This window comes from Antechinus flavipes, chromosome 2 (genome assembly GCF_016432865.1).
Source record: "Antechinus flavipes isolate AdamAnt ecotype Samford, QLD, Australia chromosome 2, AdamAnt_v2, whole genome shotgun sequence".
Classification (NCBI taxonomy): domain Eukaryota; kingdom Metazoa; phylum Chordata; class Mammalia; order Dasyuromorphia; family Dasyuridae; genus Antechinus; species Antechinus flavipes.
Window position 1 is genome coordinate 483,260,967 of NC_067399.1, and position 16,869 is coordinate 483,277,835.

General features: G+C 34.4%; 1 protein-coding gene across 1 annotated transcript in view; it reads right to left on the bottom strand.

Moving 5' to 3' along the window:
* Nucleotides 1–12,638: 12,638 nt before the first annotated feature.
* ABCC12 (ATP binding cassette subfamily C member 12) overlaps nucleotides 12,639–16,869 on the bottom strand; it is a 68,998-nt gene continuing 64,767 nt past the window's right edge. The window contains exons 26-29 of the mRNA XM_051979805.1: nucleotides 15,385–15,463; nucleotides 14,616–14,729; nucleotides 13,558–13,722; nucleotides 12,639–13,453 (exon numbers count right to left, since the gene is read on the bottom strand). Coding sequence (XP_051835765.1) covers nucleotides 13,367–13,453; nucleotides 13,558–13,722; nucleotides 14,616–14,729; nucleotides 15,385–15,463 — 445 coding nt within the window. The 3' untranslated portion in view covers nucleotides 12,639–13,366. The remainder of the gene's footprint in view (nucleotides 13,454–13,557; nucleotides 13,723–14,615; nucleotides 14,730–15,384; nucleotides 15,464–16,869) is intronic.

Below are 16,869 nucleotides of genomic sequence, written 5' to 3' on the forward strand. Positions count from 1 at the left end.
AATCTTATGAAATTTCACTTTTCATTTAATTTGGCATTTTTTTCCCTTGCTGGATTAGATTCTAGATTCATTATTAGGCAGTTTGATATAGTGGGGGGGGACCCCATTAAATTTCAATCAGAATGCTAGGGTTTTCTAAATGGCTTTGTGACCTTGGGTGGGTCATTTAACTTGTATTAAACTTGGAAACTAGGTGGTTCAGCGGATAGAGTACTGGGTAGAAGTTAGGAAGACCTGAGTTAAAATTCTGTTTCATATACTTATTAACTGTGTTACCTTGTCCAGGTCACTTTACACTGTTTGCCTCAATTGTAAAATGGGATAATAACAGTATTTATTACTTAGAGGTTTTGTGAGGATCAAATCAAATATTTTTTCAATTTTAATATTTTTAAAATTCCTGGAATTTATTAGGAATAGCTAGAGCTTAAATCCTACTCTAAAAGTGAATATGAGGTTCTCTCATTGATCCAGCAGAGCTTTCCAGTTAGCTAATAGTTTCCAAGTCCAGACCAGTCTATTGGAACTCAAACCGGGGGCATGCCCAAAGGAACTCAGACCCAATCTAAGTCCAGAGCTTCTCTAACTCAGATGGGAGGGGTGGGGAGGTGGCAATTAGATTTTGCCTTGGATCAGACTACTTTTGAGAACATTGAAAATTTGGAAGTTGATGGCATTTTTGTTTTTCTGTACTGCAGTTCTAGCTATGAAGTATGCTCAAACTTTTAGAACAGTTTTTCCTTTAGTGTCCAATGTAGAAAAAAGCTACAGCTTGACCCCAGTAGTAAGATCAATGGAATTGCAAATACCAATTCCCATCAGCAGATCTGAGAGCTGATTAAATATGGGCTAATCATGATTTTTCTGGTGCAGCATGGTAATTGTGGATATGTAGAAGAATTGCACATATTTAACATATATTGCTATCTAGAGGAGGGATGGAGGAAAGGAGGGAGAAAAATTTTGGAACACAAGGTTTTGCAAGGGTGAATGTTGAAAACTATCTTTGCATATATTTTAAAAATAAAAAAAAAACTATTATTTAAAAAAATAAAATAAAGTTTGGATAGTGGAAAAAAAATATATATGGACTAATCATCCAGAGTCATGACTTTCCATTCTTATGCCTTATGCCAGAAAAATACTCTGGTTTACATACCAGTCAAACTACCAAAAAATGATTTTACAGAGCTAGAAAAAATAATAACAAAATTCATCTGGGAAAAAAGAAGAGGTCAAGAATATCAAGGAAATTAGTGAAAAACAGTTCAAAGGATGGTGGCCTAGCAGTACCAGACCTAAAACTCTATCATAAAGAAGCAGTTATCAAAACCATTTTGTACTGTCCAAGAAATAGAGTGGCCAATCAGTGGGATAGGTTAGATACACAAGACACAATAATCAATGACTCTAGTAATTTACTGTTTGATAAACCCAAAGACTCCAGCTTCTGGATAAGAACTCCCTGACAAAAAATTGCTGAAAACACTGGAAAATAGTATGTCACAAACTCAGCATTGAACTACATTACACAAGATAAGATCAAAATGGATACATGATTTAGGCATAAAAAGTGATACTAAAAGCAAATTAGGAGAGCAAGAGATAGTTTACCTTTCAGATCTATGGAGAAAGGAGGAATTTATGACCAATCAAGAAATAGAGAATATTATGAAATACAAAATGGATAATTTTGATTACATTAAGTTAAAAAGTTTTTTACAGAAACAAAACCAATGTAGCCAAGATTAGAAGGGAAGCAGAATGCTGGTGGGAAAATTTTACAGCTTGTAAAGGCCTCATTTGTAAGAATATAAATCATTCCCCAATTGATAAATAGTCAAAGGATATGAACAGACAATTTTCAAATGAAAAATTAGTTACCTATGGTCATATGAAAAATTACTTAGAGTAATCATATTGATTAGAGAAGTGCAAATTAAATCAACTCTGAGGTACTACCTCACAGCTATCAGATTGGTTAATATGACAAAAAAGGAAAATGGGAAATGTTGGAGAATATACAGGAAAACTGAAACACTGATTCATTATTGGAAGAGTTGTGAATTGATCCAATCATTCTGGAGAGCAATTTGGAACTATGCCCAAAGTGCTATAAAAACTATACATTCCCTTTGATCTAGTAATACCACAGGCTGATTTTTAGGAAAGCCTGAGAAAGATGTACATGAATTGATATTGGATGAAGCAAGCAGAACCAGGATAACATTATACGCAGTAACAGCAAGTTTGTGTGAAGATCAACTCTTGATAAACTTAGCTCTTCTTAGCAATTTGATGATCCAAGGCAATTCCAATACACTTTGTATAGAAAATGCCATCTGCATCCAGACAAAGAACTATGGAGAGTGAATTCAGATTGAAGCACACTGTTTCCCCCTTTTTTTTCTGCTGCTTTTTCCCCCTTCATGGTTTTTCCCTTTTCTAATTTTTCTCTCCCAACATGACTTATATGGAAATATGTAAAAAATGAATATGCATATACAATGTAAAAAGCAAAATAAAAATAATCTTTCTTGATGGAAGGGTAGATACATGGGCATTAGTAAGAAAAAGAGTATTGCCAGTTCTCATTTGCCTGAAAAGTTGATCTGATGAGGAAAATGAAGATTCTGCCTTGTCTACTCCAAAAATACTACAAAATCCAAAATCATATGTACTGCAACCTGTACTTGAAAATGAAGAAAAATGCTTTTTAAGATTAAAAAGGTTGTCATGGAGCACATTCATAAACTGAGGCAGCAAAGGTCTGGAAGAAGCTTCTGAATGACCAGGCTGAGGTTTACCAATCTAAAACTAAGGAAGCATGAAAGCATCATGAAAGGTCTGTCTACAGGTTAAGAAACAGAGACTTAGTAAGACTTTATTCAAGAAAGAGGAGACCAAGAAGTAATTCTTCCCCGTCTCCTCTATAAGTTGTACCCCTCTTTAAAGTTCATCCCATAAAACTAAAAAAGCTATTCCCCAAAGAAAAGGGGGGGAGAAGAAAAAGCTTTGTGGGATCCTAGAACAATACTTAATATTCCAAGAAAGCAGTAGGACCTAAGAGGATACAAAATCAGACATCTTCCTTCCCTACCTCCCCCAGAACATGTTGGACACAAATTCAACTAGAATTCCTGGAAGAGGTGATTCAAGAGGTAAAAAACAAATTTAAAAGTTTTTTTTAAAATAAATGAGAGTTAAAAGGGGAAAATAATAGAAAAGAAAGGAGAACTGTTAAAAAAAAAAAAAAAGATTAGAAAGTGAATTAATAGGTTGGCCTGAAAGGTACAAAATCTTACCCAAATAACAAACTCTCTGAAAATTAGAATGAACCAAGCAAAAAAAAAAAAAAAATTAAAGCAAGCAAAAAGAATGAAAAGAAAAAGAAAATGTAAGATGTTTCATACCAAAAACAAATGGAAAATAGATTGAGGAGAGAGAATTTAAGAAGCATTGGAGAACCTGAAGGTGAAGGCCAGAAATAGAGTCTAGATATTTTATTTCAATAAGTTATAAAAGAAAACTGTACCATTAGAAGAAAAAATATTGTCAAGTATACAAAAGGAAAGAACGTTAAGTAGTAAGAACCCCAGGAAGGATTCCAATGATTTAATCTCCACTGCTATAATGGGGGAAGATAACTAAGAATATAATTTCTCAGAAGGCAAAGGATATGAGCTTATAATCAAGAATAACTTACCTGCAAAACAGGGCTGCATACAAATTTTGGAATAAAAACACAGGAGTCAAGAGGAATGTAAGTTAAGTGTGATTGAACAGTTATTAAAGATTAATCAATTGGTCAATAGTCTGAGCATTTAGTAAGTGCACTGTGCTGTACACTGCAAATACAAAGAAAGATCAAAGACAATCCTTATTTTGGAATCTCACAACAGAAGCAACTATGTGCAAATTATATATTCAATATAAATTAGGGATAATCAATAACGAGAAGCACTAGTATTAAGGGAGATCAGGAAAATCTTCTTGAAGATGAGATTTTATCTAAGACTTGAAACCAGAAATATATTTGAGAAAGAAGTGATTTCCAGGCATGGAAGACAGCCAGTGAAAATTCCCAGTCAAGAAATATTGAATGTTTTGTTTAAGGAATAGTAAGGAAATTGGTATCACTGGATTCTAGAATACCTTGTGTGTGTGTGGAGGAAAAATAGAGGGCATCAACAGGGGGCTGGGAGTAAGGTGTAAGAATATTGAAAAGGTAGGAGAGAACCAGTATTTGAAGAGTTTTGAAGGCTAAACAGAGAATTTTATGCTTTATCCTGGAGCCCTTGGAGTTTATTGATTAATGAGGATAACATGGTCAGATTTGGGCTTTTGGAAGATCCCCTTAACATTTAAGAAGGTGGAGTGGGAAAAACCCTGAGGCAGGGAGACCAAACAGCAGCAGCAGACCAATAGTCCAGGTGGGTAATGACGAGGGTTATTATGAGGACGGTGGCAAGGACAGAAGAGAAAAGAAAGAATATATGAGAGATGTGTCAAAAGTAAAATCCATGGAGCTTAGCCACAGATTGGAGATGGGGAAGTCAGAGAGTGAAGAGTCAAGGATAACATCTGTGTTCTTAAAACTGTTTACCTTCTAATATCCAGAGCTAATATATGTCCTCTTAGAACTTTATCAGTACCCTTTCTCATTGGTTATGTCTATGATTATGTTCTTTGATTTACCAACTACAGAAGTAAATAAGTCAACAGTTTAAATCAAATATGCTAGAGGGCATTTGTGGTTTTCTTTCTATCTTCCTCTGTAGCAAACCATTCAAGAGCATTCTCTCTGCTACATATAGCTTTATATAGTTGAAAGGTGGCAAACCAGACATTGCATTTTAAAAATGAAATTCCTAGTTCAGGATGTTTCGGTATCTGTGTATTGAGGAGTAGAGGAATGGTAGTGAGAAGAAGTTGAAGGATTAGATTATCTGTTATTTCTCTGTTTCATAGTTTAAATAGCTTCATTGAGAAGGGATTATTTTAGCTTTGATTTGAGCAAGCCCCTTTGTTAATCAATTGGTTCTTCCCAGCTAAGATGTATAGTTTTTCCTATAAATCATTCATTCACAACTGTGTCCAAGATTGTACACCAGCTATTTGAGATTCAGGCAAAAAAAAAAAAAAAAGTACATGACAAGTTTCCAATTACTCTTTCTCATATAAATCCATCCATTCTAGACCAACTAATCAGTTGTCTCCAATATTTGTCATAAAATCATAGTTTAGAGCTTCCAACTTTGAGATTTTGTCCTTCTTCCTAAGATCTTTCCTTGCCCTGATGTCAAGTAGTTCAAAGTTTGAATGATGTTTTCTAAAAAGGGAATTTACAAATAAATCCCAACTATGTATTTAGATTTCTCTGGTTTCATTTCATGATAACCAGAGTGTACCTAGAACTAAAGAAAGCTGTTATAATGGTCTTCGTACTCTGGCTTTCTCCCAGTTTTGTGCTAAAATGTGGGCTTTATTCTGGTCTTTTGATTCTATCTCAGCCCAAGGTGAATACTGTTCAGTTACAGAAAAAGCACTTTTCACAACATGAAGACAAGTCAAACTCTATCCATAACAATCAGCTTATCTTTTAAGCTTTGAGCCACTGATTTAACTTTCCCCAAACATGGCCTACAAAGGACAAGAAGAAAATAATTTCTTTGGTCATCTAACCTCAACCTGAACTGCAGTATTTCAAATACCTTTAAATCATGTCACTGGCCAAGAGGATTCCATCTCATAGAAAAGGGCATTTCCTATTTTTATTAACTATTCTGAGCCAGTTTTAGATCTATTTGCTTCAATGGCAAGAATAAAACTTTGGGAGTTCTTTTGATCTCCCAGAGGAAGCACAGAGGGCAAGAGAAATATTTTTAAAAGGGCCCTAAGACTGAGAAAAAGATAAATGATTCCCTTTGGCAGGGATGCACTCTCTCTAAAAGTAAGTGAATAGCATTTTTTTCATTGCCCTGAATGGCACCCTAGACACCCTAAACATGAATGTCTGCTGCCAAGGAAAGAGCTTTTTGCTTAACAAAACAAACTGTGGCATCTTTGAATTTATGTTCTTTACTTCCACACGTGGTTTTGATAGGCTTTCCTTCTTTCAATTAATTTCTGTATAAAATAGGATTCTCCTTTACAGACCTTGACAAATAGGTAGAAAGGTATTCCTGAGTTTAAATGGGAGCCTGAAAGTATTCCTTACCTTCATAATTCAAATTCCAAATCTCAGGGCTTAGAAGGCTCTTGGGCCCCATCAAAAATGACCCCATAGAATACAGAGTGTAATATTGAGGCTTTGGAGCAATTCTATTCTATTGCTGTGTTCCATATTACAAATGAACCTAGCTGACAAGACAAGGAGCTGCACACACTTATTATAATCACAAAAACTAGGCAGTTGAACTGGGAGGTAGGTAGCAACTACTGCTACTGTTCCTAATGAGGGTTCCCTTCTGAGGCATCTTGCAAAATCAGAGATAGTCTAGACCCCTGAGCTGAACTTTATATATGATCATAAAGCTGAATGAATTATAATATAGGAAAAGTGAAGAGAGGCAGGACCATGTGTGTGTAGTATAGTTCAATTGAGTCTCTTTGGATGGCTTTCTTTACATATCTGTACTTGGATTACTCTGGTTTGTGTCCCTGGATAGTGCTATAATTTGTTTAAGATCTTAGGAATAGAATACAGCAAAGGGCTTGAGGCTTATGTCAAGAATAGCCACTGCTGAATCCTTGACAGAAAGTTTATCAGAGGTCACAGAACCCCTGTAGTCAGTCATAATAGGACCTTGACAATATCCTTGCTTAAGAGCCATAAATAAAAAAGACAATCCATTGGGAAAGGGATGTGAATTAAGTTTCTCCTCTGGTCTGTGTAGTGGTTTATTGAGAGTAAGAAAGTAAAATGTTTTATGTAGTAGATCATTTTAATTTTTTTAAAAAGGCTTTATATTTTCAAAATATATTCATAGATAATTTTCAATATTTACCCTTGTAAAAGCTTGTGTTCCAAAATTTCCCCCTAACTCCTGCCCTGGATGACAAGTAATTAAGTATATGTTAAACATGTGCAATTCTTCTATGCATATTTCCACAATTATCATGCTGCATAAGAAAAATCAGATCAAAAAGGAAAAAAAATGAGAAAGAAAACAAAGTGCAAGCAAACAACAAAAACATGAAAATATTATGTTGTGATCCACATTCAATCCCTGTAGTCCTCTCTCTGGTTGCAGATGGCTGTCTTCATCACAAGTGTGTTGGAACTGGCTTGAATCATCTCATTGTTGAAAAGAGTCATGTCCATCAGAATTGACCATTGCATAGTCTTGCTGTTGCTGTGTATAGTGTTCTCCTGGTTCTAATCACTTTACTTAGCATCAGTTCATGTAAGTCTCTCCAGACCTTTCTGAAATCATCCTGCTTATAAAACAATAACATTCCATAACATTCATATGCTATAACTTATTCAACCATTCTCCAACTGTTGGCATCTACTCAGTTTCCAATTCCTTGCCACTACAAACAGCACTGCTACAAACATTTTTGCATGTGTAGGTCCTTTCCCCTCTTTTATGATCCCTTTGGGATACAGGCCCAGTAGAGACACTGCTGGATCAAAGGATATGCACAGTTTGATAGCACTTTGGGCATAGTTTCATATTGCTCTCCAGAATAGTTGAATCAATTCACAATTCCACCAACAATGTATTAGTGTCCCAATTTTCTTACATCCCCTCTAATATCCATCATTATTTTTTCCTGTCATTTTAACCAATCTGAGAGACATGTAATGGCACCTCAGAGTTGTCTTAATTTGCACTTCTCTGATCAATAGTAATTTAGAGCATTTTTTCATATGACTAGAAATAGTTTTAATTTCTTCATCTGAAAATTATCTATTCATATCCTTTGACCATTTATCAATTGGAGAATGGCTTGTGTTCTTATAAATTTGAGTCAGTTCTCTATATATTTTAGAAATGAGGCCTTTATTGGAACCCTTGGATGCAAAATTTTTTCCCAGTTTATTGTTTTCCTTCTAATCTTGTCTATATTGGTTTTGTTTCTACAAAAACTTTTTAACTTAATATAATCAAAATTTACATTTTGCATTTCATAATGTACTCTAGTTCTTCTTTGGCCACAAATTCCTTCTTTCTCCATAGATCTGAAAGGTAGACTATTCTTTGTTCTTACGTGATTAAAGTATTACTCTTTATGTCTAAATCATAAACCCATTTAGGCCTTATCTTGGTATAGGGTGTTAGGTGTGGGTCAATGCTTAGTTTCTGCCATACTAATTTCCAATTTTCCCAGTAATTTTTGTCAAAGTGAATTCTTATTCCAGAAGCTGGGGTCCTTGGGTTTATCAAACATTAGATTACTATAGTCATTGACTATAGTTGTTGACTATTCCAACAATGAGATAGTCAGAGACTATCATTAGGTTTTATGAACCTAACCTATTCCACTAATCAACTACTTAGCCAGTAACAAATAATTTTGATGACTGGTGATGAAGGCCGCATTCATTTGCATTTTTCATTAATTCCCTTGAAATTCTTGACCTTTGCTCTTCCAGATGAACTTTGTTATTATTTTTTCTAGCTCTGTAAAATAAGTTCTTAGAAGTTTGATTGGTCTGGCATTGAATAGGTAGATTAATTTAGGTAGAATTGTCATTTTTATTATATTAACTCAGCTTACCCATGAGCACTTGATATTCTTCCAATTGATTAGATCTGATTTTATTGGTATGGAAAGTGTTTTGTAGTTGTGTTTCAAATGTTTTATATTATCTACAGTTATTTTAAATTGAATTTGTATCTCTTGCTGCTGGACTTGGTTGGTAACATATACAAATGCTGATTATTTATGTGAATTTATTTTATAGCCTGCAACTTTGCTAAAGTTGTGAATTGTTTCTAGTAGTTTTTTGGGTTAATTCTCTAGGATTCTCTAAGTATACCATCATATCATTTGCAAAATGATAATTTGGTTTCCTCATTACCTACTCCAATTTCTTTAATTTCTTGTCCTTCTGTTACAGCTAAAGCTAATATTTCTAATACAATATTAAATAGTAATGATGATAATGGGCAGCCTTGTTTCACCCCTGATCTTAACAGTAATGGTTCTAGTTTATCCCCATTACATATGATGCTGCTGATAGTTTTAAACAGATGTTACAAATCATTTTAAAGAAAACTCCATTTATTCTTATATTCCATTTATTCCTAAAAAATTCCAATTTTTAATAGGAATGAGTGTTGAATTTTGTCTAATGCTTTTTCTGCATCTGTTGAGATAATCATATGATTTGTTAGTGTGATTATTGAAATAGCCAATTATGTTAATAGTTTTCCTACTATTGAACTAGCCCTGCATTCTTGGTATTAATTCTACTTGATCATGGTGTATTTTTCAGCTGATAACTTGTTGTAATTTCTTTGCTAATATTTTATTTAAGATTTTTGCATCAATATTCATTAAGGAAATTGGTCTATAATTTTCTTTTTCTATTTTGACCCTACCTCATTTAAGTATCAGCATCATATTTATCGCATAAAAGGAATTTTGATAGGACTTTCTTATCCTTTCCCTATTTTTCCAAATAGTTTGCATAACTTGGAACTATCTTCAAAAAGTCTTCAAACTGTGTATACTCTTTGACCCAGCAGTGTTACTACTGGGCTTATATCCTAAAGAGATCTTAAAGGAGGGAAAGGGACCAATATGTGCAAAAATGTTTGTGGCAGCCCTTTTTATAGTGGCTAGAAACTGGAAATTGAATAGATGCCCATCAATTGGAGAATGGCTGAATAAATTGTGGTATATGAATGTTATGAAATATTATTATTCTGTAAGAATGAGCAGCAGGATGATTTCAGAGAAACCTGGAGAGACTTACATAAACTGATGCTGAGTGAAATGAGCAGAACCAGGAGATCATTGATAACAACATCAATTCTGATGAACATGCCTCTTTCCAACAATGAGATGATTGATGCCAGTTCTAATGATCTTGTGATGAAGAGAGCCATCTACACCCAGAGAGAGGATTGTAGGAACTGAATGTGGATCACAACATAACATTCTCACTGTTTGTTGTTGTTCACTTGCATTTTGTTTTCTTAGTCATTTTCTTTCTTTTTTTGATCCAATTTCTCTTGTGCAGCAAGAGAATCATATAAATATGTTTATACATATTAGATTTAACATATAGTTTAACATATATTGAATTGCTTGCCATCTAGGAGAAGGAGTGGGGAGAAGGAAAAGAAAATCTGAAACACAAGGCTATTCAAGAGTCAATGTTGTCAAATTATCCATGCATATGGTTTGAAAATAAAAAGCTTTAGTTAAAAAAACAACCAAATAATTTGCATAATATTGGTATTAAGTGTCCTTTAAATGTTTGGTAAAATTCATATAAAAAACCATCTAGCCCTGGAGATTTTTTTCTTACAGAGTTAATAGCTTGTCCAATTTCTTTTTCTAAAATGGGACTAGTTTTTCCTCCTGTTAATCTGGGCAGTTTCTGTTTTTGTAAGTATTCATCCATTTCACTTAAATGCTAGATTTACTGGCATGCAATTGGCAAAATAACTCTTAATTATTGTTCTAATTATTGGTGGAAAGTTAACCCTTTTTATTTTTAATACTGACAAATGGATTTTCTTTTTTCCTTTTCCTAATCATATCAACTAAAGGTTTTTTCCTATTTTGACTTTTTTTCATAAAACGTTTAGTTTTATTAGTGCAGTAGTTTCAGTTTCATTAATCTCCCCTTTTATTTTCAGAATTTCAAATTTGGTATTTAATTGGGATTTTTTAGTTGCATGCCCAATTCATTGATCTTCTGTTTTATGCAACAATGCATCTAGAAATATAAAGCTTTTCCTAAGACCTGCTTTGTCTGTATCCCATAAATTTTGGTATGTTATCTCACTGTCATTCTCTTGGATGAAATTATCAATTATGTTTATGATTGTTTCACTTACTCATTCTGTAGGATTAGATGAGTTTACAATTATTTGCTCTATTTTTCTCTAACCCTTTATTATATAATTTTTATTGCATCACAGTCTGAAAAAGATGCATTTACTATTTCTGCCTTTCTGCATTTTTGATATTTTTTGCCCTAACATAGTCAATTTTTGTGTAGATTCAAGAAAAAAGTATATTCCTGTCTTCATTCAATTTTCTCCAAAGGTCTATCATACCTTTTCTAAAATTTAGTTTAACCTCATTTTGTGATTTATCTAGTTCTGATAGAGCAAGGTTGAGATTACCCTACTGGTATAGTTTTACTGTATTTCTTCTTGCAGCTCTATAAACTTCTCTAGTAACTTGGATGCTATACCACTTGTTGTATATATGTTGTATTATCCGTGGTACCCTTTAGCAAGAGTTTCCTTATTTCTATATTTTTGCTTTTGCTTTATCTGAAATCAGGATCACTAACCCTGATTTTTTACTTCAGTTGAAGCATAATAGATTCTGCTCCAGCCTTTTCCCTTTAATCTGTATCATTCTGGTTTAAATGTGTTTCTTGTAAACATGTTGGATTCTGGCTTTTAATCCTGTCTATCTGCTTCCATTTTATGGAAGAGTTCATCCCCTTTCACATTCATAGATAAAATTATTTCCTACCACCTTATTTTTCCCAAATTGTATTTTTCTTTTTCCCTCTTTCCTTCACCACCAATGTTTTGCTTCTGACTACCACCTCCTTCAGTCTGCCTTCCTCTTTTACTAATAGGTCATTTTTAAACAGTTACAGAAGAGATTGACATCAATAGAGGCTCAGATTAGCTTGGAGGCACCTCTTGAAAATCATCCGATGGTGAAGAGAAAGGAATCCCTCTACCACCTCCCAAAAATGTATAACCAGAATTTCTTGCTTATTGACAGAAAATGCTGGATATCAAATTGACTGTAATTGGCCTAAACTTATAACCTCTACTGTCTCACATTAGTGTTTTGACCTCAAAATCAAGACAACATGAAGAGAAAGCTGTTCTCTGTGCAGTGGACCATTTAAAGGTACATTATGTCCTTTCACCTTGAAGATTCAGAGCTTGGCAGAGAGGCATTTTTCTTGGCATGAACTGCATTTGAATTGAGCCTCCCCAACTTTGTCATTTTCAGCTTTGATTGAACTCAGTGTAAATCTTTTGCTGATGAAAACACTCCCCTCTGGTATTCAGTACAGTAAGATAAAAGCTAAGAGGAGAATCTTCAAGACATCAAATTTCTTTTCACATCACAGGAATTAATGTAATAAGCAACATTAAATCACCATAGCATAACCATATATGAGAAACTGCTGTAACTATCAATGGACTAGTCATAAAAAAAGAAAAAAAAACTTGCCACTGGCAAATATTGCAAAAGAACATTTTAGATTTGCTATTTCTTTTTAAATGTCACAACGAATTAGAACTGGTCACTCCCTGGTCTACTTGGAGGGCATTTTTAATGTATCTGTCACAGCTGCAAAGAACCTTGAAGTCATAAAGAAAATTCTTTATTAGGAAAACATTGCATAAGTTATTGAATGAAGAAATCAGTATATTTCTATAAGAGGAAATGGTACAAAAGTTCTGCTGTCTTCAGGAAAATAATTGTGAAGCAATATTTCAAAGTAGTTTAATTTTCTAGTGCATTTTAATGACCAAATAAAGATATAAAAATATCAATTACATATAAACTCCAGCATTTTGTTTTCCTGGTTATTCCTGGTTATAAGAGATCAAATGAAGAATACAGTATGATTTTATTTTTAACAAAAACTGCAATCAGTATTTCATGCTATAGATCTATGTAGTTATTGCATGCTACATAGTCAAGATAGAAGTGAATTGGAACTTAAATAGAACACACATGCTCTTTTCCTCTGATGGTTCTGCAAGGAAACCCGTAAAAACCCTATATCCAGGCACCTCTGCATTCTGTTTTCTGTTAACATGTTTTCCTAGAAAAAAATCAGTATTTCCATTTTCAGGAAATTATTGAATTAGTAGGGACATAGTATTGGAATTTTAGTAGATGAGGGGCATGTATGAATCCACTAGTTCTGTCTCTTCTGTCCATGGTCCATCACAACTTCAAAGCCAAGGTGAGGAGACATTGGAAGGCCAGGCAGTTCAATCCCAACACAGTCAATTCCCTGTGGGCTGGGTGCTTTCTGCATGTCAACCCCTGTTCCCACTAAAATCACAATGATAAGCATTCCTGGACACTGGGCTCTTGAATTGACTTCATTTCCTACTCATTTCATACATTATCGTCCTTCTCTAATGTCACATGATGGGCACCCACAGTATGCTTTTTACTGTCAGACTTCTTGTTCTGCAGCTAATAATGTTGCAAATGCAGAATCTGGCTTCTCAGCAAGCAGTTCTGGCAAATCAAACTCAACCACCTGAAAGTCAAAGAACAAGGACCAAAATATTAGAAAAATCTCCAACACGAGACAGAATCAGATAATGTTTCTGGGTAAATGAATCAAGATAAGACTTTCTTTACCTTCCCACTATCCATGACTAGGACACGGTCACAGTTTAGGACTGTGTTTAAACGATGAGCAATGGTTAAAACAGTGCAGCCCTTGAAGGCTTCTTTGATGGTGCTCTGAACCAATGCATCTGTTTTTGAATCCATTGAAGCAGTGGCTTCATCAAGGAGAACAATCTGTTGAAGAAAAGTGGGTATTAAAATCATTCCATACCAACTTTTGAGTCCAGAAAAGAAATGTCCAGAATTTTTATTTAGATGACTCTTGGGGGAAATTATATCTTATTTGTATGAACTCTTTAAGCCATGTAACTTCCTTTCAAAATTTCTTATTCTAACCATATAAATGGACAAGAGGAATGAATGTATTGTCATCAGCCACAATACTATTTTTAATATGTCTGCATCAATAACTAGGTGGCATAGAGAACACTGAACTTAACTAGAATCAGGAAATTTGTATTCAAATCCCAGTTATCATCTCTTTGAGCCTTAGCTTCCTCTTATGCAAAATGATAATGACGATGATAATACTCACCTTTGCTTTTCCATAAGATTATTTTAATGAACAAGGAGATAATGGAAATTAAAGTGTAAACTTTAATATGTTAGAGAAATATAAATTATCATAAAACTGGGGAATTGGATTGGAAAAAGAGTCTTTGAAAGCAATAGCAGTATCTTCAGTAAACCATGTTCCTGAGAATAAGTCTAGATTATGTATTTCTCACACCCTAAATTTCTCAAAATCCCTTGGAACATTGTTTACTAGACCTCCAACTTTTCAGGAAACAGAGATACAAGATAAGAGGAGGATTTTAAACCTGAACAATTGGAAGAATAGAAAGAATATATAAGCTAGGAGCCTGAGAGGAGATTCAGGCGAAGATGATGCCTTTGTCAATTTATCCCACCAAAACCTTGTTTCAGAAGCCTGTGCTCAGTTTTAAAGTTGTCCAATTGTTCTGCCTCTGCCAAAAGGCAAGCATGCTGCTATAACTCCTGTTTTTAGCAGCCCTGCTAGAAATATCCAGAATATGAACAATCAATTTTCCATGCTATTTCCTTACTTTTGAATTACGAAGAAGTGCTCTTGCCATACAAAGCAGTTGCCGTTCCCCTACTGAGAAGTTTTCTCCATTTTCTGTAACTTCTGCCTGTAATTTCTCTGGGAGTTTCATTATCTATAAAACATGGTAAATGTCACATTTACAATGATGATCTATACAATTGTCATGGCTAGTGCTTATTGATTGCTGCCCTTGCTGCATTCATCAGTATGCTTTATTTTGCTAACCACAGAGGAGGAGATACCAAACAATTATTTTAATATTTCAAACATGCATAAGAAAAAAAAATACCAGGGAGTAACCAGACATTAATAATTCAAAATTGCCGTGTGATCTACATGTTCTTATAGTTATCTCAATTAAAAGAATCATCCACACTTCTGAAGAACTTATACACAACTGGAAATAATTTTCAGTGACTGTACATTTATAGCTAGAAAGGGATAGGGAAAGCTCTTTGACATAGCCTATTTAAGTCCAAGTCGTTGCCCCAGAAAGGCAAGTAGCCAATGGAAATGTTCATCTTGGATCAAAAAGTAGAAGAAAATACGTCAGAGAAGCAGAGGTTCCTGATGTAGTCACACACCTTCTCTTTCCAGTCTGGACCACTAATACTGGCTCCATCCCTATAGGCATACTAGTCTCTGCACAGTGTACTGAATTATCTAACTATAGTAAAAGCAAGAAAATCATCACAATCCTGGAGCAAAATCCAGGGAGAGGTAATACAATTTTCAGGGGAAAAAAATGCTATGGCCTAGAAACATACTGTATCTTTCATGAAAGTTCTCTCTAGGACCTGCCAGAGTTCCTCATCTGTGCGGCTCTCAAAAGGATCCAAATTAAACCTAAAAAAAAAAAAATAAGAGAAGACTTATTGTGCTGTATTATATAATAAAGGGATAATCATTTAGTTTATTTTATAGGTGCATTAAAATGTGGTTTTCTACATTTTGGCAAAAAAAGAGAATATAAGTGAATGTATACTATTTGATCATGATTAGACTGATTAGCCACAAGCAATGCTTAACTCATGTATCGCAACCAAGCAATAAAGCAGTCCTATTAATGGCTCTTTAGTGAATCCCAGAATTAGACAGTTGGAAAGGACTCTAGAATTCATCTAGTCAAGCTTCCTGCACAAAAATTAGAATTCTTCTCTACTTCATACATATGTATAGTGGGGGGAGGGAGGGAAATCCCAACTTTGGAGTTACACAATCTAAGTTCAAATCCTGCCTCTGACACTTACTACTTGTGGGACTTTGAACAAGTCATTTGATGTCCCTGGGTCTCAGTTTACTCATCTGTAATATGAAGAGATTGGACTAGATGAGCTTCTGAGGACTCTCTAGATGTATGATTCATAAATGGCTAGTCATCTACCCTCTGCTTAAATATTTCCCATGACAGGATACTCAGTGCCTCACTTAGCATTTCATTCCATTGCTTGACATTCCTGAATTTCAGAATTCTTCCTCATATTAAGCTGAAAGCTTGCCCGTTATAAAGTCTGCTCATTGATTCTAGTTTTGTCTAGAAAGACATTGCCCTTTCCATATGATGCATTTAAAGTTAATTTTCATAGCCTTCTTTCAGACTTCTCTCCTCCATAGCCTCAGTTCCTTCAGTCCTTCTTTATGTCATGGTTTCTAGTCATTCACCATACTAGTCTTCTGAATGTGTCCCAGTTTATGAAGAAAGTTCCTTAGAAGAATTTTTCACCAGAATAGAATATACAGACTTAACAGTTTCCTTGTACTTAATACTAGAATTTTTAAAAATGTCTTTTTTGTTGTCATTTTGCTTCATAGTGATCACATCTCCTTACACACACACACACACACACACACACACACACACACACACACACACATATATCCAGGTCTTTTAAAAATTAAGCATCATTTATCAGAAAGAGAACTCAACTTAAAAACAATAAGGCCTCAGTTCAAATTATGCCTCTGATCTGAGTAACCATGGAAAAGAAACTGCAGCTTTCTGAGACTCAATTTTCTCATTTGAAAGTGGGGGTAATGACTCCTTTAAATAAGTTATTGAGATACTGTTTATAAAATGCTTTGTAAACCTTAAAGTGTGATACATAAAGCCAGTTGCTCTCTAGTCACATCTTATCCTTGTTATATGAACCCTTCATTTCAATCTGTTAAGGCCTTTTTAGATCTCAGTTCTGTCATTTAGTATATTATATGTTATCCCTTACAACTTCTTGGTATCCATAAACCTGATAAGC